General features: G+C 37.2%; 1 protein-coding gene across 1 annotated transcript in view; it reads left to right on the top strand.

The window, feature by feature from the left end:
- LOC133652297 (cytochrome P450 20A1) overlaps nucleotides 1–20,606 on the top strand; it is a 39,383-nt gene extending 18,777 nt beyond the window's left edge. Inside the window, exons 6-13 of the mRNA XM_062050924.1 lie at nucleotides 4,014–4,092; nucleotides 8,123–8,235; nucleotides 8,301–8,355; nucleotides 8,444–8,564; nucleotides 16,267–16,378; nucleotides 20,003–20,067; nucleotides 20,139–20,228; nucleotides 20,296–20,606. Of these exons, the coding sequence (XP_061906908.1) occupies nucleotides 4,014–4,092; nucleotides 8,123–8,235; nucleotides 8,301–8,355; nucleotides 8,444–8,564; nucleotides 16,267–16,378; nucleotides 20,003–20,067; nucleotides 20,139–20,228; nucleotides 20,296–20,452 (792 nt within the window). The 3' untranslated portion in view covers nucleotides 20,453–20,606. The remainder of the gene's footprint in view (nucleotides 1–4,013; nucleotides 4,093–8,122; nucleotides 8,236–8,300; nucleotides 8,356–8,443; nucleotides 8,565–16,266; nucleotides 16,379–20,002; nucleotides 20,068–20,138; nucleotides 20,229–20,295) is intronic.
- The last annotated feature ends 7,394 nt before the right edge of the window (nucleotides 20,607–28,000 follow it).

Raw genomic sequence — 28,000 nt, 5'->3', positions numbered from 1 at the left:
ATTTGAACTAAGCAAAATTATCTGCCAATAGAACAAGAAAATTTGGCTTGTCAAGACTTTCCAAAACAAGTCAAATTAGCTAACCTCAATGAACCCCAAAATACCTTAAAATAAGTATATTCTCACTAATAACAAGTGCACTTTTCTTAGTAGAAAAAAAAGAGACCTTCTTGCTCAATATGTTGAAAAATATTCTTAAATGAAGTAAATGCTAGTGCCATTATCTTGACATAATGATATGCGCTCGGCATTACATTTCTTGAAACCAGCAAACTTATACTAAAAACTAATTTATTGTTCTTAATGGAAAGGCAACAAGGCAAGCGCTTGTTACTCTCGGGGTCTCCTAGCCGCTCAGGCAAATCATATGGTCGAAAAATGCATTTTTCCATGGATAACATGACATCATCACGCCAAGTGCGTGCTCTTTCAGTCAATTAGTGCGCATATATACAGCCCGGCCCCCGGGCAAACATTTTTTAATTGTAATTTTGAGGAATTTATCTGAATGTGCATGAACTATTTCTGTTCAAAATTGTTAGTAATGTCACATATTAAATGTTTAAATATTAAAGGCCTACTGAAATGACATTTTCTTATTCAAACGGGGATAGCAGATCCATTCTATGTGTCATACTTGATCATTTCACGATATTGCCATATTTTTGCTGAAAGGATTTAGTAGAGAACATCGACGATAAAGTTTTGGTCGCTGATAAAAAAAGCCTTGCCTGTACCGGAAGTAGCGTGACGTCACAGGTTGAAAGGCTCCTCACATTTCCCCATTGTTTACACCAGCAGCGAGAGCGATTTGGACCGAGAAAGCGACGATTACCCCATTAATTTGAGCGAGGATGAAAGATTTGTGGATGAGGAACATGAGAGTGAAGGACTAGAGTGCAGTGCAGGACGTATCTTTTTTCGCTCTGACCGTAACTTAGGTACAAGCTGGCTCATTGGATTTCACACTCTCTCCTTTTTCTATTGTGGATCACGGATTTGTATTTTAAACCACCTGGGATACTATATCCTCTTGAAAATGAGAGTCGAGAACGCGAAATGGACATTCAGTGCCTTTTATCTCCACGACAATACATCGGCGAAATGCTTTAGCTACGAGCTAACGTGATAGCATCGTGCTTTAACTGCATATAGAAACAAAAAAAATGAACCCCTGACTGGAAGGATAGATAGAAAATCAACAATACTATTAAACCGTGGACATGTAAATACACGGTTAATGCTTTCCAGGCTGGCGAAGGTTAACAATGCTGTGCTAACGACGCCATTGAAGCTAACTTATCAACTTAGCAACCGGACCGCACAGAGCTATGCTAAAAATATTAGCTCTCCACCTACGCCAGCCAGCCAGCCCTCATCTGCTCATCAACACCCGTGCTCACCTGCGTTCCAGCGATCGGCAGAAGGACGAAGGACTTCACCCGATGCGTTTGGCGGCCCGGAGACGTAGGAAGTCAAGGTGAGGTCGGCGGCTAGCGCGTCTGCTCTCCAACAAAGTCCTCCTGGTTGTGTTGCTGTAGTCCGCTGCTAATACACCGATCCCACCTACAACTGTCTTCTTTGCAGCCTTCATTGTTCATTAAAAAAAATTGCAAAAGATGTCCAGAATACTGTGGAATTATGAAATGAAAACTGAGCTTTTTGTATAGGATTCTACGGGGTACCATAACTTCCGTTACTCTGACTTCGTCACGCGCATACGTCATCATACCGCGACGTTTCAGCCGGATATTTCCCGGGAAGTTTAAAATGTCACTTTATAAGTTAACCCGGCCGTATTGGCATGTGTTGCAATGTTAAGATTTCATCATTGATATATAAACTATCAGACTGCGTGGTCGCTAGTAGTGGCTTTCAGTAGGCCTTTAATTATGACACACAATTGTGTCAAAATCATGATTTTTTTATTTCATGCTTGAAATTAGAAATGATGACTTTTAAAAAAGTAGTTTTATACTTGTGAGTGTTGATGACACAGCTTTGCAACAGTTGATATTCTAGTTTCAAGCATGTTTTACTCAATATAGCTCAGCAAATCTCAGCAACAAGCTGTAATATCTTACTGAGATCATTTAGGAGCAAAACACTTAAAGGCCTACTGAAAGCCACTACTAGCGACCACGCAGTCTGATAGTTTATATATCAATGATGAAATGTTAACATTATAACACATGCCAATACGGCCGGGTTAACTTTTAAAGTGACATTTTAAATTTGCCGCTAAACTTCCGGTTCGAAACGCCTCTGAGGATGACGTATGCGCGTGACGTAGACCGGGGAACATGGGTATGCCTTCCACATTGAAGCCAATACGAAAAAGCTCTGTTTTCATTTCATAATTCCACAGTATTCTGGACATCTGTGTTCGTGAATCTGTTGCAATCATGTTCATTGCATTATGAAGAAGGAAGCTGAGCAAGCAAAGAAGAAAGTTGTCGGTGCGAAATGGACGTATTTTTCGAACGTAGTCAGCCACAACAGTACACAGCCGGCGCTTCTTTGTTTACATTCCCGAAAGATGCAGTCAAGATGGAAGAACTCGGATAACAGAGACTCTAACCAGGAGGACTTTTGACTTCGATACACAGACGCCTGTAGAGAACTGGGACAACACAGACTCTTACCAGGATTACTTTGATTTGGATGACAAAGACGCAGACGTGCTACTGTGAGTATGCAGCTTTGGCTTCTAAACATTTGTTCGCTTGACCGTATGTGCGCAACTTTTTTTTGCGTATGTACGTAACTTTTTAAAAATATATAAGCTTTATGAACCTTGGGTTAGGTGAACGGTCTTTTGGGCTGAGTGATTGTGTGTGTTGATCAGGTGTTTGAATTGTATTGGCGTGTTCTATGGAGCTAGGATTTAGCATAGGAGCTAGGAGCTAGCATAACACGTACCGTACCGTACGTGCGCGTCACGTACGTAACTTTTTAAAAATATATAAGCTTTATGAACCTTGGGTTAGGTGAACGGTCTTTTGGGCTGAGTGATTGTGTGTGTTGATCAGGTGTTTGAATTGTATTGGCGTGTTCTATGGAGCTAGGAGCTAGCATAGGAGCTAGGAGCTAGCATAACACGTACCGTACCGTACGTGCGCGTCACGTACGTAACTTTTTTTTAAATATATAAGCTTTATGAACCTTGAGTTAGGTGAACGGTCTTTTGGGCTGAGTGATTGTGTGTGTTGATCAGGTGTTTGAATTGTATTGGCGTGTTCTATGGAGCTAGGAGCTAGCAGAGGAGCTAGGAGCTAGCATAACAAACACGCAGGTGTTTTTATGCAGGATTAATTTGTGTCATATTAAATATAAGCCTGGTTGTGTTGTGGCTAATAGAGTATATATATGTCTTGTGTTTATTTACTGTTGTAGTCATTCCCAGCTGAATATCAGGTCACCCCCGCCTCTCACAGCATCTTCCCTATCTGAATAGCTTCAACTCCCCCACTAGTCCTTCACTTGCACTTTACTCATCCACAAATCTTTCATCCTCGCTCAAATTAATGGGGAAATTGTCGCTTTCTCGGTCCGAATCTCTCTCACTTCATGCGGCCATCATTGTAAACAATAGGGAACTTTGTGTATATGTTCAACTGACTACGTCACGCTACTTCCGGTAGGGGCAAGCCTTTTTTTTATCAGATACCAAAAGTTGCAATCTTTATCGTCGTTGTTCTATACTAAATCCTTTCAGCAAAAATATGGCAATATCGCGAAATGATCAAGTATGACACATAGAATAGATCTGCTATCCCCGTTTAAATAAAAAAAATTCATTTCAGTAGGCCTTTAAAACAAGTAAAACACTCTAACATGAAATCTGCTTAGTGAGAAGAATTATCTTATCAGACAGAAAATAAGCAAATATCACCCTTATTTGAGGTATTTCATCTTACTTAGATTTCACTTTTTGCAGTGTGGAGAATCAAACACGTGATTGTGTATTTTTCCCTGAAGATGACTGCTTGTGTTTGCTGGCCTCCGTCTAGATCTGGTCAGAAATAGGGAAAGGTTACTTGGATGGTTCCCTGGAGAAGAACTCTAGCAGGAAGGCACGTTATATGACAGGTGACTTTTACACTTCTTCAATTGTGCTTCTGTTGTTGCTGCTCATGTGGCCCAGGCTTCACTTTATTGGCCTCATTCCTATTTACTGAGAGTAGGGTTGGACGGTATACCAGTGTAGTATCCTGGTACTAATGAATCAAAAACGGTACTATACTCTGTTTGAAAAGTACCGGTTTGCCATATTTTTTATTTTTACAGGCATGACGGCGTGCCGTCGTCAGGTCATGACATTGCTGGTTTCACGAGCAGAGGAGCATGTTCGGCAGCGCACACACACAGAGTACTTACAAGCAGACACTGTATGTAGACAGAAAAGGGAGAACGGACGCATTTTGGTGTAAAAAGTAAAGATAAAGGTGAAGTTATAACACTGAAACACCCTCAGGAAGAGCTGCTTTAAGACATGGCTAGCTAGCTAGCGGCTAACATCCATCCGCCGTCGGCAGTGTTTTAGCTACTTCTAAATCACTAATCCTGGCCTCCATGGCGACAAATATAGTAAGTTTCTTCCAAGTAACATTATCACTGGAGGACGAGGAATAGCTAAACATGCTTCACTACACACCATAGCTCACCGGCGTCACAATGTAAACAAACACCATTGGTGGATCTACACCTAACGTCCACTGTAATGATACCAAGTACAGGAGCGTATCTAGTCAATACTACTATGATTACGTTGATATTTTTTGGCATCACAACATCTTCTTTTTTTTTTAATGTATGTTATGTTTATAAAGTCGGTAAATATGTCCCTGGACACATGAGGACTTTGAATATGACCAATGTATAATCCTGTGACTACTTGGTATCGGATTGATGCCCAAATGTGTGGTATCATCCAAAACTAATGTAAAGAGGAGCATGTTCGGCAGCGCGCACACACAGAGTACTTACAAGCAGACACAGTGTGTAGACAGAAAAGGGAGAACGGACGCATTTTGGTGTAAAAAGTAAAGATAAAGGTGAAGTTATAACACTGAAACACCCTCAGGAAGAGCTGCTTTAAGACATGGCTAGCTAGCTAGCGGCTAACGTCCATCCGCTGTCTGCAGTGTTTTAGCTACTTCTAAATCACTAATCTTTGTCTCCATGGCGACAAATAAAGTACGTTTCTTACAAGTAACATTATCACTGGAAGTCGAGGAATAGCTAAACATGTTTCACTACACACCGTAGCTCACCGGCGTCACAATGTAAACAACCGCCATGGGTGGATCTACACCTGACGTCCACTGTAATGATACCAAGTACAGGCACATATCTAATCGATACTACTATGATTACATCAATATTTTTTATCGTCACAAAATCTATTTTCTTTTTTAAATTCATATTATATTCATAAACTCCGGAAATACGTCCCTGGACACATGAGAACTTAAATTATGACCAATGTATGAGCCTGTAACTACTTGGTATCGGATCGATACCTAAATGTGTGGTATCATCCAAGTATCAAAGAAGAGAAGAATAAGTGATTATTACATTTTAACAGAAGTGTAGATAGAACATGTTAAAAGAGAAAATAAGCAGATATTAACAGTAAATGAACAAGTAGATGAATAATCAATTTTTACAGCTTGTCCCTCATAATGTGTACAAAATAATAGGTGTATAAATGACACAATATGTTACTGCATATGTCAGCAGACTAATTAGGAGTCTTTGTTTGTTTACTTACTACTAAAAGACAAGTTGTCTAGTATGTTGACTACTTGTGCCAGCTTGTTTGAAACATGTTGCTAGCATCACATTCCAAATGAGCTGATATTTGCAAAAAATAAAGTTTTCCAGTTGAAATGTTAAATATCTTGTCTTTGCAGTCTATTTTGATTGATTGAAACTTTTATTAGTAGATTGCACAGTTCAGTACATATTCCGTCCAATTGACCACTAAATGGTAACACCCCGATAAGTTTTTCAATCAATTCAAGTCAATATAGATTGAAAAGGATTTGCAAATCATTGTATTCTCTTTTTATTTACCATTTACACAACGTGACAACTTCACTGCTTTTGTATAAACAAATACATAAATGTTTGTTTTCCTTTGAATGTTTTTGGCCCATGGCCAATTGTGACAACCAGAGGTGGGTAGAGTAGCCAGAAATTGTACTCAAGTAAGACTACTGTTACTTTAGAGATTTATTACTCAAGTAAAAGTAAGGAGTAGTCACCCAAATATTTACTGGAGTAAAAGTAAAAAGTATGTTGTGAAAAAACTACTCAAGTACTGAGTAACTGATGAGTAACCTGTTTGTTTAATGATGACGGCAACAAATTATGTACAAAAACATAAAAATAGCAATGAGCAAATTCAGAGCCAGGAATATCTCTTAAGCAACTAAAACAATAATATATATTAAATAATAATACATTAACATAAAAAAAATGAAGGCAAATTGAGCCCCAATGACTTAACAGCACCATAGGCTCAGTAGGCAGAGATTACGAAGGAAAATAACAAGTTAGCCTTTACGCAAACCATAAACTGATAGGTGTGGGCTGCACCTGGGAACACACTTCTGATTAGTGTGTGTGTGTGTGTGTGTGTGTGTGTGTGTGTGTGTGTGTGTGTGTGTGTGTGTGTGTGTGTGTGTGTGTGTGTGTGTGTGTGTGTGGGGGTGTGTCTATGAGGCTGCAGTGCGTTAATAAATTATACCCACACGATGTACATTTGACAGTGATTCATAGCAGGGAAGCTAACATCAGCCTACGGTGACAGCCAAAATATCTACTAACGTTACTTACCGCCATGTGCTTCCTCAAATTTGACGTTGAGTTCATGCAAGATTAAACTTGTTGTTTTGCCGCTAAAAGGCGTACACATGACCAGGCGGTCATGTGACCGCCTGGCTCTGTTTGATTGGTGAAACGCAGTCAAACGTCACCAGTGACTGCATGTGATTGGTGAAACGGAGCCAAACGTCACCAGTGACTGCATTTGATTGGTGAAACGGAGTCAAACGTCACCAGTGACTGCATTTGATTGGTGAAACGGAGTCAAACGTCACCAGTGACTGCATTTGATTGGTGAAACGGAGTCCAACGTCACCAGTGACTGCATTTGATTGGTGAAACGGAGCCAAACGTCACCAGTGACTGCATTTGATTGGTGAAACGGAGTCAAACGTCACCAGTGACTGCATTTGATTGGTGAAACGGAGCCAAACGTCACCAGTGACTGCATTTGATTGGTGAAACGGAGTCAAACGTCACCAGTGACTGCATTTGATTGGTGAAACGGAGTCAAACGTCACCAGTGACTGCATTTGATTGGTGAAACGGAGTCCAACGTCACCAGTGACTGCATTTGATTGGTGAAACGGAGCCAAACGTCACCAGTGACTGCATTTGATTGGTGAAACGGAGTCAAACGTCACCAGTGACTGCATTTGATTGGTGAAACGGAGCCAAACGTCACCAGTGACTGCATTTGATTGGTGAAACGGAGTCAAACGTCACCAGTGACTGCATTTGATTGGTGAAACGGAGCCAAGCGTCACCAGTGACTGCGTTTGATTGGTGAAACGGAGTCAAACGTCACCAGTGACTGCATTTGATTGGTGAAACGCAGGCATGCGATAGATCCTACTTTGAAGGTCTGTCTGACAAACCAAAACAAACAAAGCGTGCATTAACAGATGGATAAAAATCAGTAGCGAGCTGAATGTAGATAAATGGAGCGGAGTAAAAGTAGCGTTTCTTCTCTATAAATATACTCAAGTAAAAGTATGTTGCATTAAAACTACTCCTAGAATTACAATTTATCCCAAAAGTTACTCAAGTAGATCTAACGGAGTAAATGTAGCGCGTTACTACCCACCTCTGGTGACAACCCAACGTCATCGATAGATTACAGTCCTGTGGGAAAGACTGCAAAGTATGAACAATCTGTGGTTGTTGTCTGTAAGTGTACAGTGACGTAATCCTGAGATGGTGCTCTTTGGGCTTTTGCAGCGATTGTCATGATAACCATGTTTTTGGTATTTCGGAAGATGCCTGCAAACTGTGACTGTGTCTTCAGCTCTGTCAGAGATGGAGTCTGTGTTGCTGTCTGTGGCCAAGGAGAGAAAAGCCAAGCAGAGCCAGCTGGTGTTTGTGGACACCCTGCTTCAGTCCAGTCTCACAGAGCGACAGGTAAGCGCGTATCCCAGGACTTTGCCACAAGGCACACGGGATTAGCTCGTGTTTGTTTGTTTCAGATCATGGAGGACTGTATGGTGTTCACTCTGGCCGGATGCGTCATCACCGCCAACTGTGCGTCTCGTCATCTCGGTGCACGTTGTGGAAAAAAAATACTCATTTCCCATCCTTCCAAACCAATGCAAATATTTGTACTTACCAGTGTGTGTCTGGGCTCTTCACTTCCTGTCCACCTCAGAAGAAATCCAGGATAAGTTATATCAAGAGCTGGAGGATATTTTGGGCTCAGGGCCCATTTCTTTGGACAAAATCCCTCAGCTCAAGTAAGCTTTTATTTACATTATATTAAATGGAATGGAATGTTTTCTTACTTGATATCTGTCCTCTTGATTAGGGTTGGGTACCAAAACTTGGTTCCATGTTGGCACGAATAGTACACTGCAAAAACTTTGACTTCGACTTAGACAAACTTTAATGATCCACAAGGGAAATTGTTCAACACAGTAGCTCAGTACAATGATGGAAAGGACAATGCAGGTATAAATAGACTAAATATAGCAATATATAATATAACATATATACCAATATATACATATGTGTACAGTATATTATATATACAGATATATTATGTCTGTAAAACTGAAATCTAAGTAAGATGAAATACCACAAATAAGGGTGATATTTGCTTATTTTCTGTCTGATAAGATAATTATTCTCACTAAGCAGATTTGATGTTAGAGTGTTTTACTTGTTTTAAGTGTTTTGCTCCTAAATGATCTCAGTAAGATATTACAGCTTGTTGCTGAGATTTGATGAGCTATATTGAGTAAAACATGCTTGAAACTAGAATATCAACTGTTGCAAAGCTGTGTCATCAACACTCACAAGTAGAGATGTCCGATAATGGCTTTTATGCCGATATTCCGATATTGTCCAACTCTTAATTACCGATTCCGATATCAACCGATACCGATGTATACAGTGGTGGACTGAACACATTATTAAGCCTAATTTTGTTGTGATGCCCCGCTGGATGCATTAAACAATGTAACAAGGTTTTCCCAAAATAAATCAACTCAAGTTATGGAAAAAAATGCCAACATGGCACTGCCATATTTATTATTGAAGTCACAAAGTGCTTTTTTTTTTTTTAAACATGCCTCAAAACAGCAGCTTGGAATTTGGGACATGAGGAGGTTGACGTGGGCGGGGGCGGTGTTGAGGTGGGGGGGTAGGGGGTATCGGGGGGGTGCATATTGTAGTGTCCCGGAAGAGTTAGTGCTGCAAGGGGTTCTGGGTATTTGTTCTGTTGTGTTACGGTGCGGATGTTCTCCCGAAATGTGTTTGTCATTCTTGTTTGGTGTGGGTTCACAGTGTGGCGCATATTTGTAACAGTGTTAAACTTGTTTATACGGCAACCCTCAGTGTGACCTGTATGGCTGTTCACCAAGTATGCATTGCATTCACTTGTGTGTGTGAAAAGCCGTAGATCAGGGGTCACCAACCTTTTTGAAAGCAAGAGCTACTTCTTGGGTAGTGATTAATGCGAAGGGCTACCAGTTTGATACACACTTAAATAAATTGCCAGAAATAGCCAATTTGCTCAATTTACCTTTAACTCTATGTTATTATTAATAATTAATGATATTTACACTTAATTGAACGGTTTAAAAGAGGAGAAAACACGAAAAAAATGACAATTAAATTTTGAAACATAGTTTATTTTCAATTTCGACTCTTTAAAATTCAAAATTCAACCGAAAAAAAGAAGAGAAAAACTAGCTAATTCGAATCTTTTTGAAACAATTAAAAAAATAATTTATGAAACATCATTAGTAATTTTTCCTGATTAAGATTAATTATTGAATTTTGATGACATGTTTTAAATAGGTTAAAATCCAATCTGCACTTTGTTAGAATATATAACAAATTGGACCAAGCTATATTTCTAACAAAGACAAATCATTATTTCTTCTAGATTTTCCAGAACAAAATTTTTAAAAGAAATTCAAAAGACTTTGAAATAAGATTTAAATTTAATTATACAGATTTTCTAGATTTGCCAGAATAATTTTTTTGAATTTTAATCATAATAAGTTTGAAGAAATATTTCACAAATATTCTTCGTTGAAAAAACAGAAGCTAAAATGAAGAATTAAATTAAAATGTATTTATTATTCTTTACAATAAAAAAATTAATTTACTTGAACATTGATTTAAATTGTCAGGAAAGAAGAGGAAGGAATTTAAAAGGTAAAAAGGTATATGTGTTTAAAAATCCTAAAATCATTTTTAAGGTTGTATTTTTTCTCTAAAATTGTCTTTCTGAAAGTTATAAGAAGCAAAGTAAAATAATTAATGAATTTATTTAAACAAGTGAAGACCAAGTCTTTAAAATATTTTCTTGGATTTTCAAATTCCATTTGAGTTTTGTCTCTCTTAGAATTAAAAATGTCGGGCAAAGCGAGACCAGCTTGCTAGTAAATAAATACAATTTAAAAAATAGAGGCAGCTCACTGGTAAGTGCTGCTATTTGAGCTATTTTTCGAACAGGCCAGCGGGCTACTCATCTGGTCCTTACGGGCTACCTGGTGCCCGCGGGCACCGCGTTGGTGACCCCTGCCGTAGATATCATGTGACGGGGACGGCACGCAAAGGCAGTGCTTTTAAGGTTTATTGGCGCTCTGTAGGGATGGGCGATACCACACTTTTAGGATTCGATACGATACCGATACTTTTTCTTGCATTTTCATCGATACCGATACCGATACCATTAATTTCTTATTGGCAATTTTTGTCAGTCAAAAATATTATTACTATTGTTATTATTTAAGACAAATCACAAGACAAATACACACCATTTATACCACATTCATTATGGTCAATATATAAAAAAAGGCAACTTAAAATAACATAAATATGAAAAATAAATTAAATATAAACAAAAGTATACGCATTTTCACTTTTCTTATTCCTCAAAAAAAAAGTATTGGTAGTAAAAGCTTAAAAAAACATTTATTCATAACAATGTTATGTTTCAAACCTCTTTGTGGAAGTAAACTTCTAACACTTCTCTGAAGCAAAGTCAATCATTTCCTTATCACAATAAACTAGGATTTCCTTGTCCTATAAACCTGCATACGAAAGACAGTTCCCTGAGAAAATGAACTTGTGTCAGACAAAAATGTCTGACACCATCACACCTTTAGTGTACTCGAGATATGTCGTCACACGTCACACTTTACTGAAGTCTCAGATTGCTGTTCAGGAAAAGTAACAACGCTGTCGGCTGGCTGTGTGTGTGTTGCACGTTGACCACGCTCATTGGCTGTCTCCTGTCACGTGACTGGGCCAGCTCTATACTCTGCCAGGTACAGGTGTGTCCCAGCACATAGGAAGTTTAAGTAAGTCATCAAAAACATCTGAAAGTGATGCTTGCACCCCCCACACGCCCTTTTTTGGTTTATATCGATACTTTTTTCAGAAAAGTCATGCCAAATGAGTAGCGTGTGAGTATCGATATATCGATACCACAGGATCGATACGCACATCCCTAGCGCTCTGTACTTCTCCCTACGTCCGTGTACACAGCGGCCTTTTAAAAAGTCATACATTTTACTTTTTGAAACCGATACCGATAATTCCCGATATCACATTTTAAAGCATTTACGGGACTGCCGATATTATCGGACATCTCCACTCACAAGTATAAAACCACTTTGTTAAAGTAATAATTTCTTACTTCAAGCATGAAAAAAAAACCATGATGCCGAGCGCATATCATTATGTCAAGATAATGGCACGAGCATTTACTTCATTTAAGAATATTTTTCAACATATTGAGCAAAAACGTCAATTTTTTTTTCCCTACCAAGAAAAGTGCACTTGTTATTAGTGAGAATATACTTATTTTAAGTAGAGATGTCCGATAATGGCTTTTTGCCGATATCCGATATTCCGATATTGTCCAACTATTTAATTACCGATACCGATATCAACCGATATATGCAGTCGTGGAATTAACACATTATTATGCCTAATTTGGACAACCATGTATGGTGAAGATAAGGTACTTTTTGAAAAAAATAATAAAATAAGATAACTAAATTTAAAAAAAATTATTGAATAAAAAAGAGAGTAAAACAATATAAAAACAGTTACATAGAAACTAGTAATGAATGAAAATGAGTAAAATTAACTGTTAAAGGTTAGTACTATTAGTGGAGCAGCAGCACGCACAATCATGTGTGCTTACGGACTGTATCCCTTGCAGACTGTATTGATATATATTGATATATAATGTAGGAAGCAGAACATTGATAACAGAAAGAAATGGGGGGAGGGAGGTTTTTTGGGTTGGTGCACTAATTGTAAGTGTATCTTGTGTTTTTTATGTTGATTAAAAAAAACAAAACAAAAAAAACGATACAGATAATAAAAAAAACGATACCGATAATTTCCGATATTACATTTTAACGCATTTATCGGCCGATAATATCGGCAGGCCGATATTATCGGACATCCCTAATTTTAAGGTATTTTTGGGTTCATTGAGGTTAGCTAATTTGACTTGTTTTGGAAAGTCTTGACAAGCCACATTTTCTTGTTCTATTGGCAGATCATTTTGCTTAGTTCAAATAAAATACCACTCATTTTTGTATTTTTTTTTCTTGTTTTTGGACTTTTTGCAGTGTATAATGACCAGAAGTGAAAAAAAGGCTGCTATCAATACTAGACTCAGCACCTGCACAAGTGTATGAAGGTGATATTGTGCAAGTAATGTAGCATCCCGACAAAGGTTTTACGCTCTTTTTAAACTTTATTGTCAACCTTAACACCCCGACAACAGTCCTCATGCACATTTCGCCATAGCCCTCGCCACAACAGCAACACAACGCTTAGAGAGAACATGCAAACCCTTTATTTATAATGTTGAAATTCGAAGATTTGGTGCTTTTACAAACAGCTAAAATGATGCAACAAAACAAACCTGCTAACCAAGAATGTACAACAATTCTTCTCAACAATTGAGGAGAAATAAAACATATGGGAGAAATGTAACTTAAAACACTTGTATGCACGTACAACACTTAAAACTGTGAAATTAAATGATGGAATGGATTATCAGGCAAAGAAGTTTATGTACTAATATGATCCGGTTTAAGAAACTGTTCGAACTGTAAAGTGTTTAAAAAAGTATAAGGAAGAAGAATCCTGTAAACATCTGGAACCTTTTTGATAAATTAAACACTTAATAATCTCATTATGTGAATTATAAACACAAATTATATTATATAAAAATGATAAATAACTATTTGTTTATGATAACTTTTTATTGATTATGTATTTGTTTGTGTGGAAGTTGCTTCCCCGCAGTCCCACTGTCAGACACGGCACAGAAGCCCAGCGTGCAGGTTTGAACAAGGTTTTAATAATCACAAGGTTTTAAATAAAGTTCTCTCTCCAGCAGGACGCGACTTTTCAGCCACGTCCGTATCCTCTCTCCCCTCCTGCTCCCGGCCTCTTACTGTTAAAGACAAGAGATGATTAGATTAACACGTACCACCTGTGAAATCTAATCACCTGCCAGCTGTGTCTCGCCGTCAGCACTGCCACTGATGGTGCTCTGTCCTCAGCACCATGGACAGAGGCGGTGACCTTTGCTCCTGCAGACAGCGCTGGCCCCATCTCCCTCCACTAGGAATGATACTCGAAACCGGTTTTCCCGGTTGTTTGATAAGAAAAGAACCGAGTCCTCGGACTCGAATCCCTTTTTGAGAACCGGTACCCGTTATCGAGACCACTATAGTAAAGAAAAAGAGTTTATTCTTTATTCGAATCCCGTCCCGACCAGAAATGCTCCGTGGGACATCACAAGAAATGACGTCACGTAGCTCAGTCATTAGGCGCAGATAGCGAAAGCAGGAAAACAATGGACGGGAAAAAGCGCTCCAAGGTGTAATAAAGTTCAAAACAAAAGCTATAATCCATCGAATAACTTTACTGAGAGATTTTAGCAGGGTAAAACACATGACGGACACTTTTACCACCAACCGGAAACATAGCAACCAGGCAAGCAACGCACCTCCTTTACGGCAGCTGTCGCAACGTTCTTCAAACAACCGCAGCACATACATATATATACAACATATCTCCCTTTTTTAACTTTTGTTTTTCTTTCCTTGTAAACAAAACAAAATCACACTGTAGATGTGTTGTCTGTCTAATTATAAATAATGCAGACGAGGCGTGTTGGCTGAGTTTTTGATGTTTACTTTCACAGCGTGGCAACATGCAACACTTTTCGGGGCTACCGCGCATGCTCGTAACTCCCGTTGCATGCTGGGTAGTGTAGTTGTTATATTCTCTAGCTCATAACATCTTTCCCCCATAAAGAAATAATGTTAACTCAATAAAGTGTATTTCTTTTTTTAGCTTTAACTTTTCATTTTTTAGCATTGTAACCACATTTGCAAACAACTTTTCTCTTCATAGAATTTTCTTTCAATAAAGAAATAAAGTGCAAAAATGTCAAAGCATCATAACAAACAGTTATGTTCCAATAGCAGCAGAAGTGCACTTTTTGGAGAGCTGTATTATTTTCAGTTTTGTGCCCAAGGGACTGATTTTATTTAGCACTATATTATTATTTATACACTTATAGTGATCACAGAGACAGCTTGTTTTTGTGTTACTGTATATATTTGTTTCTCTGAAAAATCCCACTTAATATACTTTGGGTAACAACAGTCAATATTTATTTTTTTTTTTATTTTTTTTTAGGTGAGTAACAGTCAATATTTATTTATTTATTAGATTTTATTTTTTTATTATATAATAAAAGTGAGCTTTTGTTAAACCAAATATTGTGTGTTTTTTTCCATATACAACAACCTATCTGGACTCTATAAGAGAATCGATAAGGAATCGGTTCGATAAGAGGATTCGATAATAGGCTCGAACTCGATAATTCCTTATCAAACATCATCCCTACCCTCCACAGTTTGTTTTTATGTTCAGGAAGTGAACAAACAAATGTGTTAGAACTCGCTATGAAAGGGGTAAGGGGTATAGGATTAAATAAGCTCCACTTCTTACCACTTCTTTTTGGCCATGTTGTCATGAGAACCATATCATAACTGTATGCACTAGGGATGTCCGATAATGGCTTTTTGCCGATATCCGATATTCCGATATTGTCCAACTCTTTAATTACCGATACCGATATCAACCGATATATACAGCCGTGGAATTAACACATTATGTCTAATTCGGACAACCAGGTATGGTGAAGATAAGGTACTTTTAAAAAAAATAAAAATAAAATAAAATAAGATAAATAAATTAAAAACATTTTCTTGAATAAAAAAGAAAGTACAACAATATAAAAACAGTTGCATAGAAACTAGTAATTAATGAAAATGAGTAACATTAACTGTTAAAGGTTAGTACTATTAGTGGAGCAGTAGCACGCACAATCATGTGTGCTTACGGACTGTATCCCTTGCAGACTATATTGATATATAATGTAGGAACCAGAATATTAATAACAGAAAGAAACAACCCTTTTGTGTGAATGAGGAGGGAGATTTTTTGGGTTGGTGCATTAATTGTAAGTGTATCTTGTGTTTTTTATGTTGATTTAATTAAAAAAAAAATTTTTTTTTAAATAAATAAATAAACCGATACCAATAATAAAAAAAACGATACCGATAATTTCCGATATTACATTTTAACGCATTTATCGGCCTGCCGATATTATCGGACATCCCTAATATGCACGTTTCAAAATAAACGTAATAACGTTGTTGTGATGCACTGGCGACTCGGCGTGGTGCATTCATGAACCCCGGAATACCAAACATCAACAAAAGGATTAAATTAAAAAAAAATGTTGATGCAATAATTAGGATAATTTGCTGTTGGTTGTATTTCATGTTAAACGTGTTACTTGGTTATCATTGTATTGGTTGTAGGTATCGGTCCAAATGTAAACAACTCTTGATGGACATTGTGTTTGAACAGATACTGCCAGCAGGTCCTGAATGAGACTGTTAGAACCGCCAAGTTGACCCCCATTGCTGCCCGACTGCAGGAAGTGGATGGAAAAGTGGACCAACATGTCATCCCCAAAGAGGTGCAGTATTTTAGTACACTCAAAAATGATTTCATCTCTTTCCACAAATGAAAGATAAAATCAGTGGTGTGCAAACTTGGATTTGTTTCATGCATACAGGAGTTCTGTTTTTAGTACAGTGGAACTGGTTTAGATCGATGCTCCTCGGACTGGCTGGCACGCATCGACACAAGCGATTGTCGACTGAACCAAATGTTACTATTGTACATTCACTTGTGGTCAGAGACATACATTGAAAGTAATGCTTGTGATTACAGTATATGCTGTATCTGGGTGATTTTCTGACCTTGACATAGACAGGGCCAACTTTAGCAGGTTCCACTGTTGGACAAGCCGCTAAACTAAGAATGTAACACTAAGTGATCATTGTTCGGCCTTGGCGGTGGTCTATGCGTCTATGCTCAATTAAAGGCCTACTGAAATGATTTATATTTATTCAAACGGGGATAGCAGATCTATTCTATGTGTCATACTTGATCATTTCGCGATATTGCCATATTTTTGCTGAAAGGATTTAGTATAGAACAACGACGATAAAGATCGCAACTTTTGGAATCTGATAAAAAAAAAGGCTTGCCCCTACCGGAAGTAGCGTGACGTAGTCGGTTGAACATATCCGCAAAGTTCCTTATTGTTTACAATGATGGCCGCCAGAAGTGAGAGAGATTCGGACCGAGAAAGCGATGATTTCCCCCATTAATTTGAGCGAGCATGAAAGATTTGTGGATGAGGAAAGTGCAAGTAAAGGACTAGTGGGGAGTTGAAGCTATTCAGATAGGGAAGATGCTGTGAGAGGCGGGTGGGACCTGATATTCAGCTGGGAATGACTACAACAGTAAACAAACACAAGACATATATATACTCTATTAGCCACAACACAACCAGGCTTATATTTAATATGCCACAAATTAATCCCGTATAAAAATACCCAGGTGTTTGTTATGCTAGCGCCTAGCTCCTAGCTCGAGCTAGTTATAGCTCGAGCGGGTTATATGGACGGGATCCCGTCCATACAACCCGCCAATTCAATTCAAACACCTGCACAACACACACCAGGGGTCACCAACGCGGTGCCCGCGGGCACCAGGTAGCCCGTAAGGACCAGATGAGTAGCCCGCTGGCCTGTTCTAAAAATAGCTCAAATAGCAGCACTTACCAGTGAGCTGACTATATTTTTTAAAACATTTTTATTTACTAGCAAGCTGGTCTCGCTTTGCTCAACATTTTTAATTCTAAGAGAGACAAAACTCAAATAGAATTTGAAAATCCAAGAAAATATTTTAAAGACTTGGTCTTCACTTGTTTAAATAAATTCATTATTTTTTTACTTTGCTTCTTATAACTTTCAGAAAGACAATTTTAGAGAAAAAATACAACCTTAAAAATGATTTTAGGATTTTTAAACACATATACCTTTTAAATTCCTTCCTCTTCTATCCTGACATTTTAAATCAATGTTCAAGTAAATTTATTGTTTTTATTGTAAAGAATAATCAATAAGTTTTAATTTAATTCTTCATTTTAGCTTCTGTTTTTTCGACGAAGAATATTTGTGAAATATTTCTTCAAACTTATTATGATTAAAATTTTTTAAAAAATTATTCTGGCAAATTAGAAAATCTGTAGAATCACATTTAAATCTTATTTCAAAGTCTTTTGAATTTCTTTTAAAATTGTTGTTTTGTAAAATCTAGAATAAATAATGATTTATCTTTGTTAGAAATATAGCTTGGTCCAATTTGTTATATATTCTAACAAAGTGCAGATTGGATTTTAACCTATTTAAAACATGTCATCAAAATTCCAAAATTAATCTTAATCAGGAAAAATTACTAATGATGTTCCATAAATTCTTTTTTTAATTTTTTCAAAAAGTTTCGAATTAGCTAGTTTTTCTCTTCTTTTTTTCGGTTGAATTTTGAATTTTAAAAAGTCGAAATTGAAGATAAACGGTTTCAAAATGTAATTGTCATTTTTTTTTCGTGTTTTTTCCTCTTTTAAACCGCTCAATTAAGTGTGAATATCATTAATAATAACATAGAGTTAAAGGTAAATTGAGCAAATTGGCTATTTCTGGCAATTTATTTAAGTGTGTATCAAACTGGTAGCCCTTCGCATTAATCAGTACCCAAGAAGTAGCTCTTGCTTTCAAAAAGGTTGCTGACCCCTGACACACACAATCACTCAGCCCAAAGAACCGTTCACCTAACCCAAGGTTGATAAAGCTTATATATTTAACCAAAGTAACATACGTGACACGCACATACGGGCAAGCGATCAAATGTTTGGAAGCGCAGCTGCATACTCACGGTATCGCGTCTGCGTCTGTGTATCCAAATCAAAGTAATCCTGGTAAGAGTCTGTGTTGTCCCAGTTCTCTACAGGCGTCTGTGTATCCAAGTCAAAGTCCTCCTGGTAAGAGTCTCTGTTGTCCGAGTTCTTCGATCTTGACTGCATCTTTCGGGAATGTAAACAATGAAACGCCGGCTGTGTTGTGTTGCTGACTTCCCTCGCAAAATACTCCGCTTCGCACCGACAACTTTCTTCTTTGCTTCCTCAGCTTCTTTCTCCATAATGTAATAAACAAATTGCAACAGATTCACCAACACAGATGTCCAGAATACTGTGGAATTATGAGATGAAAACAGAGCTATTTCGTATCGGCTTCAATGGGGGAGCCATACCTCTGTTTCACTGGCTACGTCACGCGCATACGTCATCATCCAAAGGAGTTTTCAACCGGAAGTTTAGCGGGAAATTTAAAATTGCACTTTATAAGTTAACCCGGCCGTATTGGCATGTGTTGCAATGTTAAGATTTCATCATTGATATATAAACTATATATAAACTACTATGTTCCTAGACTGCGTGGTCGCTAGTAGTGGCTTTCAGTAGGCCTTTAACATTTTAGCTGAGATATATATTGTCAGGTTCAAACACTGATGACATCTTTTAAACAAGACAAGAGGCAAAGAATTAAACAGGGACAGAATTGAATTTGGACTCAATCTTGAGGAGAGTCGTCTGTACACTGTAGCCTTGTACAGTATCTCAGCACGCTCTGCCAAAAGATTGCATGCCTCCTTCTTTTATTTTGGACCCTCCCCGACCACGTGGCCACCGCTGTTTCCAAAGGACAAGGTCGCAAAAAGTTCACAGAAAAGGTTGTAAACAATTCACAGAAAAGGTCAGTTCAAAAAGAGTTGGTAAAATAGTTGAAAAAGAGGTCCATAAAATAGTTCAAAAAGAGTTCGTAAATTACTTCAAAAAGAGGTCGTCTGGAAATTGGGCAGATCCTGTCATCTCTCCGCTTTGTAGTCCTTGGGTTAGAACAATATCTTTCTGTTGATTACCATGCCTGAAAGAACAGGGGAACACCTTCATCTTGCTTTCCCCCCTACACAGTGGAGTTTTACGAGCCTTACTCTTGGTAGGTTTCAAAGACAGCTTTTGTCTTCTTGCCTGGAACTCATTTCAACACAAAGTTTTTTGTGATAACTTACAATTATCCTAACATATAACTTACAAACAATTATTCTAACACATATATATAATGTATATATATATATTTAAATACGGTATAATGTGTATAAAAGGATTCAGTAACTTCCTGTCATATTTCAGACCCTTGTGATCTACGCTTTGGGAGTTGTACTGCAAGATTCCAACAGCTGGAGCGGTGCAAACAGGTCTAATTTAACATGTGCGTTGTCAACCGATAATAATATTAATAAGGGATATTTTTTGATTCAACTTTCAGATTTGACCCGCATCGATTTGAGGACGAGTCCTCCAGGAAGACTTTCAGTCTGCTTGGTTTTTCCGGCAATCAGACGTGTCCAGAGCTCAGGTGACTGCCGCAATGAAGGCACAAATGTACTTCCATTTATTTAGCTAAGAATCCTTTTTGTGGACAGATTTGCCTACACCGTAGCTACAGTCCTGCTCTCCACGTTAGTGCGGCGACTTAAGCTTCACCGGTTGGAGGGTCACGTCCTGGAGGTCCGATCAGAGCTGGTATCGACACCAAAGGATGAAACCTGGATCACAGTCAGCAAAAGAACTGTAAAATAGTCTCTTTTTTGGAAATGACCTGTTAATGTTCATCATTTAAGAAGGCTCTGGTCAAAATACATTTTTACACAATACCGCTTAGATGTGTGGTCCATGTTTTAACATTTCCATGAAGTTCGGAATCCAATAAATGTGTAGTGTTTTCATTGAGGGCCACACTGCAGTTCTACTTGTCTTCAGAGGGCTGCTTGTAACAGCAAATCTATGAATTTGCCTGGACATTTGATTGTTCTATATATTTTTATGGACACTTTTTAAAAAAAATCTACATTTTACAGTTAAAAAAAAACTGCCAACTAAATATTACCAACATTTTACTGTAAAATATACAGTGTTTCTAAAGAGTACCACTGGTTTTTTTTAATGTTGCCAACTGGGCTGCCGTTTTTTTTACCCTGTAAAAACAAAAACTGTAGAAGGCAACTCAGTCAAAAATTTAAAAATGTCGGTACTGATTTTTATAGAAAAAAAATTGGCAGCTTAGTTGCGAGAAAGTTAATATCTTCACACTATTGTAAAATCTTGACATTTTATTGTAAAATCTTGACACTTTATTGTAAAATATTAACACTTTATTGTAAAATATTGACATTTTATTGTAAAATCTTGACATTTTATTGTAAAATCTTACATTTTATTGTAAAATCTTGACACTTTATTGTAAAATCTTGACATTTTATTGTAAAATGTTACATTTTATTGTAAAATCTTACATTTTATTGTAAAATCTTGACACTTTATTGTAAAATCTTGACACTTTATTGTAAAATCTTGACATTTTATTGTAAAATCTTGACACTTTATTGTAAAATATTAACACTTTATTGTAAAATATTGACATTTTATTGTAAAATATTGACACTTTATTGTAAAATCTTACATTTTATTGTAAAATCTTGACATTTTATTGTAAAATCTTGACATTTTATTGTAAAATATTACATTTTATTGTAAAATCTTGACACTTAATCGTAAAATCTTGACACTTTATTGTAAAATCTTGACACTTTATTGTAAAATGTTGACATTTTGTTGTAAAATCTTGACACTATTGTAAAATCTTGACTCTTAATCGTAAAATATTGACACTTTATTGTAAAATGTTGACATTTTGTTGTAAAATCTTGACACTTTATTGTAAAATGTTGACTCTTAATCGTAAAATCTTGACATTTTATTGTAAAATCTTGACACTTTATTGTAAAATATTAACACTTTATTGTAAAATATTGACATTTTATTGTAAAATCTTGACATTTTATTGTAAAATCTTACATTTTATTGTAAAATCTTGACACTTTATTGTAAAATCTTGACATTTTATTGTAAAATGTTACATTTTATTGTAAAATCTTACATTTTATTGTAAAATCTTGACACTTTATTGTAAAATCTTGACACTTTATTGTAAAATCTTGACACTTTATTGTAAAATCTTGACATTTTATTGTAAAATCTTGACACTTTATTGTAAAATATTAACACTTTATTGTAAAATATTGACATTTTATTGTAAAATATTGACACTTTATTGTAAAATCTTACATTTTATTGTAAAATCTTGACATTTTATTGTAAAATCTTGACATTTTATTGTAAAATATTACATTTTATTGTAAAATCTTGACACTTAATCGTAAAATCTTGACACTTTATTGTAAAATCTTGACACTTTATTGTAAAATGTTGACATTTTGTTGTAAAATCTTGACACTATTGTAAAATCTTGACTCTTAATCGTAAAATATTGACACTTTATTGTAAAATGTTGACATTTTGTTGTAAAATCTTGACACTTTATTGTAAAATGTTGACTCTTAATCGTAAAATCTTGACATTTTATTGTAACATCTTGACACTTTATTGTATAATCTTGACACTTTATTGTAAAATCTTGACATTTTATTGTAAAATCTTGACGCTTCATTGTAAAATCTTGACATTTTACTGTAAAATCTTGACACTTCATTGTAAAATCTTGACACTTTATTGTAAAATCTTGACATTTGATTGTAAAGTCTTGACACTTTATTGTAAAATATTAACACTTTATTGTATAATCTTGACATTTTATTGTAAAATATTGACACTTTATTGTAAACTCTTACATTTTATTGTAAAATCTTGACATTTTATTGTAAAATCTTGACATTTTATTGTAAAATCTTGACATTTTATTGTAAAATCTTACATTTTATTGTAAAACGTTGACATTTTGTTGTAAAATCTTGACACTATTGTAAAATCTTGACTCTTAATTGTAAAATCTTGACATTTTATTGTAACATCCTGACACTTAATCGTAAAATCTTGACACTTTATTGTAAAATGTTGACACTTTATTGTAAAATGTTGACATTTTGTTGTAAAATCTTGACACTTTATTGTAAAATCTTGACTCTTAATCGTAAAATCTTGACATTTTATTGTAACATCTTGACACTTTCTTGTAAAATCTTGACACTTTATTGTAAAATCTTGATGCTTCATTGTAAAATCTTGACATTTTACTGTAAAATCTTGACACTTCATTGTAAAATCTTGACACTTTATTGTAAAATCTTGACATTTTATTGTAAAATCTTGACATTTTACAGTGAACAGTTGGATAGATATTGTGCTTAGAAATCATAAGTCAAGCAGATATTTATTTTTATTTGGACAAAAACAATGTTTAGAAAGCATTTGTTGCAATATTGGTTTAGTTTGGTGTTGATATTGGATACTAAACAAGTTTAAAATGTATGCAATTTTTGCAGTACATATTTTTTTTACTGTCAAAATGGAAAAAACAAATACATTGAGTAGGAAAAGATAAAGTAGAGTATTTTGACGCATGTTATTTCCAGGCGTTCACATGAAATGATCTGGTAAAGTGAGCTGTATAGTTAGTGGGTTTGTGAAATTGTCACTTGAGAATTTGTCTTTTTTTCCAAGATTGACATAAATAACCTGGAAATCTGAGGGGCAAATCCAACCACATTTAATGCAAATTCAACTGAGTTTCTAACCTGCACTTTCCATAGCTCAGTTACACCAATAATTGAGCGTGCGGACTACGTCCTTTTTTTAAACGTCATTATTTAACCTAGTTTGTAATGAACTAGCTCGGTTAATGTATTATTCACAACTCGTCAAAGCCACCTGGGCCGTTTTAAAGAATGTCATTCTTGCTTGCTGATGAGAGACGGCCTTCACCCTAACCAGGAAGGCGCCATCATCCTGCCTAGGAACATAGACTACTGTTTAAGTCTCACTTGACTGACTACACTAGAGCAAGCCCGGTCACAGGCAATTACAGAGTCAGTTAGTCCGGGTGAGGAGTCAGTTAAGCTAGAACTAGCCAGCGCCAGGCTGGATAATCCATGTACGCATAGCAATTCTCTTAGAATAATACACAATTCAAATTATGTTTTTTCTGTTGTGACTGTGTCAGAGGTAGACATGCATTCTACTGAGGTGGCAAATTATGATGTGTCCAGTTTATCGCAGCACCAAGCAAACAATCGGAAAATTCCCGTCATATCAATTCCTAGATATGGTCGAAACTATTTAAAGTGCGCTACGCATAATAAATGCAACATTGTTAATATTGGAACCACGGATAATCTCAACAAAAACTCGTCAAAACAGCCCAATACCTATAATACGGGCTTTTTAAACATTAGATCATTGTCTCCCAAAGCGTTATTAGTTAATGAGGTCATTAGAGACAACAATCTTAACGTCATTGGTCTTAGCGAAACCTGGCTCAAACCAGACAATTTTTTTGCGCTAAATGAGGCATCTCCTCCTAACTATACGAATGCACATATTGCCCGTCCTCTTAAAAGGGGAGGGGGTGTCGCACTAATATACAATGAAAACTTTAACCTTACCCCTAACCTAAATAATAAATATAAATCGTTTGAGGTGCTTACTATGAGGTCTGTCACACCGCTACCTCCCGACATGGCTGTTATCTACCGCCCCCCTGGGCCCTATTCGGACTTTATCAGTGAATTCTCAGAGTTCGTTGCTGTTTTAGTGACGCACGCCGACACTATAATCATAATGGGGGACTTTAATATCCATATGAATACTCCATCGGATCCTCAGTGCGTGGCGCTCCAGACCATAATTGATAGCTGTGGTCTTACACAAATAATACATGAACCCACGCATCGCAATGGTAATACAATAGATCTAGTGCTTGTCAGGGGTGTCACCACCTCCAAAGTTATGATACTTCCGTATACTAAAGTAATGTCCGATCATTACCTTATAAAATTTGAAGTTCTGAGTCATTGTCAACAAGCTAATAATAATAATAACTGCTGTAGCGGCCGCAACATTAATGCTGCTACAACGATGACTCTTGCTGACCTACTGACTTCGGTAAGGGCACCATTCCCAAATTATGTCGGCTCTATTGATAACCTCACTAACAACTTTGACGATGCCCTGCGCGAAACCATGGATAGTATAGCACCGCTAAAGCTAAAAAGGGCCCCTAAAAGGAGCACCCCATGGTTTACAGAAGAAATTACAGCTCATAAATTATCATGTAGAAAGCTGGAACGTAAATGGCGCACGACTAAACTTGAGGTTTTCCATCAAACATGGAATGATAGTTTAATAACTTATAAACGCATGCTTACCTTAGCTAAAGCTAAATATTACTCAAATCTCATCCACCTCAACAAAAATGATCCTAAATTATTGTTTAGTACAGTAGCATCGCTAACCCAACAAGGGACTCCTCCCAGTAGCTCCACCCACTCAGCAGATTACTTTATGAATTTCTTTAATAAGAAAATTGAATTCATTAGAAAGGAGATTAAAGACAATGCATCCCAGCTACAACTGGGTTCTATTAACACAGATACGACTGTATATACGACGGACACTGCCCTCCAAAATAGTCTCTCTCTCTTTGATGAAATAACATTAGAGGAATTGTTAAGATGTGTAAATGGTACAAAATAAACAACATGTTTACTTGATCCTTTTACTGGGAAACTTATCAAGGAGCTTTTTGTATTATTAGGTCCATCAGTGCTAAATATTATAAACTTATCACTTTCCTCTGGCACTGTTCCTCTAGCATTCAAAAAAGCGGTTATTCATCCTCTGCTCAAAAGACCTAACCTCGATCCTGACCTCATGGTAAACTACCGGCCGGTGTCCCACCTTCCATTTATCTCGAAAATCCTCGAAAAAATTGTTGCACAGCAGCTAAATGAACACTTAGTGACTAACAATCTCTGTGAACCTTTTCAATCCGGTTTCAGGGCAAATCACTCTACGGAGACAGCCCTCGCAAAAATGACTAATGATCTATTGCTAACGATGGATTCTGATGCGTCATCTATGTTGCTGCTTCTTGATCTTAGCGCCGCTTTCGATACCGTCGATCATAATATTTTATTACAGCGTATCAAAACACGTATTGGTATGTCAGACTTAGCCTTGTCTTGGTTTAACTCTTATCTTACTGACAGGATGCAGTGTGTCTCCCATAACAATGTGACCTCGGACTATGTCAAGGTAACGTGCGGAGTTCCCCAGGGTTCGGTTCTTGGCCCTGCACTCTTTAGTATTTACATGCTGCCGCTGGGTGACATCATACGCAAATACGGTGTTAGCTTTCATTGTTATGCTGATGACACCCAACTCTACATGCCCCTAAAGCTGACCAACACGCCGGACTGTAGTCAGCTGGAGGCGTGTCTTAATGACATTAAACAATGGATGTCCGCTAACTTTTTGCAACTCAATGCCAAAAAAACAGAAATGCTGATTATCGGTCCTGCTAGACACCAACATCTATTTAATAATACCACCTTAACATTTGACAACCAAACAATTACACAAGGCGACTCGGTAAAGAATCTGGGTATTATCTTCCACCCAACTCTCTCGTTTGAGTCACACATTAAGAGTGTTACTAAAACGGCCTTCTTTCATCTCCGTAATATCGCTAAAATTCGTTCCATCTTGTCCACTTGCGACGCTGAGATTATTATTCATGCGTTCGTTACGTCTCGTCTCGATTACTGTAACGTATTATTTTCGAGTCTCCCTATGTCTAGCATTAAAAGATTACAGTTGGTACAAAATGCGGCTGCAAGACTTTTGACAAAAACAAGAAAGTTTGATCATATTACGCCTATACTGTATTTACCTTTATATACATATATATACACCTGTACTGGCTCACCTGCACGGGCTTCCTGTGCACTTAAGATGCGACTTTAAGGTTTTACTACTTAGGTATAAAATACTACACGGTCTAGCTCCATCCTATCTTGCTGACTGTATTGTACCATATGTCCCAGCAAGAAATCTGCGTTCAAAGAACTCCGGCTTATTAGTGATTCCAAGAGCCCAAAAAGTGTCTGCGGGCTATAGAGCGTTTTCTATTGGGGCTCCAGTACTCTGGAATGCCCTCCCAGTAACAGTTAGAGATGCTACCTCAGTAGAAGCATTTAAGTCCCATCTTAAAACTCATTTGTATACTCTAGCCTTTAAATAGACCCCCCTTTTTTAGACCAGTTGATCTGCCGTTTTCTTTTCTCCTTTGCCCCCTCGTCGGGTTATTCCGGTTCCAGTGACCATGGATGATGTGCTGGCTGTCCAGAGTTGGGACCCGGGGTGGACCGCTCGCCTGTGCATCGGTTGGGGACGTCTCTGCGCTACTAACCTGTCTCCGCTCGGGATGGTCTTCTGCTGGCCCCACTATGGACTGGACTCTCACTGTTATGTTGGATCCACTAGGGACTGTACTTAGAGGGGGGGTTACCCACATATGCGATCCTCCCCAAGGTTTCTCATAGTCATTCACATCGGCGTCCCTTGTGTGGGCTCTGTGCCGAGGATGTCGTTGTGACTTGTGCAGCCCTTTGAGACTTTTATGATTCAGGGCTATATAAATAAACATTGATTGATATCATGCTGCACCATCATGCAGTGTACTTAATGTAGTATTGAGTGAGGAACTAAAAGCTGTGCATGACTGGACAGTATGTAACACACTTGTCCTTAACACCTCAAAAACAAAAAGTATTACATTGGGGACTAGGCAAGGGTTATCTTGTGACCCAAAGTTGGATTTGAGGCTAGGTATTTCAACAGTTCAATAGGTCAGAAGTGCCAAGCTCCTTGGAGTGATGCTGGACTGCACTCTATCCTGGTCAAATCATATCAGTGATATAGTTACAAAGATGGGAAGGCTGTTGGTATTTCCAGGAAATGTGCTGCTTTTGTTGATCCACCTCTTTGTCAAATTGTTAAGAGTTTAGTCTTGTGTCATCTTGACTATTGTTCTACAGTCTGGGCGTCTGCTGCAAGTGGTGAGATCAGTAAGCTCCAGATTGTCCAGAATAGGACAGCAAGGCTGGTTCTTGGTTGTTCACTAAGAACCAACGTGAACCAAATGCATGCTTCTCTTTCCTGGCTAACAGTGCAGAACAGGTTGTCAGCTAATACTCTTTTATGGCTCAAATCAGTAACCGCTAGTAAAACTGCTTTTCTCAAATAGTTCACAGTAGCACTATACATAATCAC

The sequence above is a fragment of the Entelurus aequoreus genome, linkage group LG01, assembly GCF_033978785.1.
Source record: "Entelurus aequoreus isolate RoL-2023_Sb linkage group LG01, RoL_Eaeq_v1.1, whole genome shotgun sequence".
Lineage (NCBI taxonomy): Eukaryota > Metazoa > Chordata > Actinopteri > Syngnathiformes > Syngnathidae > Entelurus > Entelurus aequoreus.
Note: the sequence above shows the minus strand (reverse complement) of the source record. Positions and strands in the feature narration are given on the sequence as shown.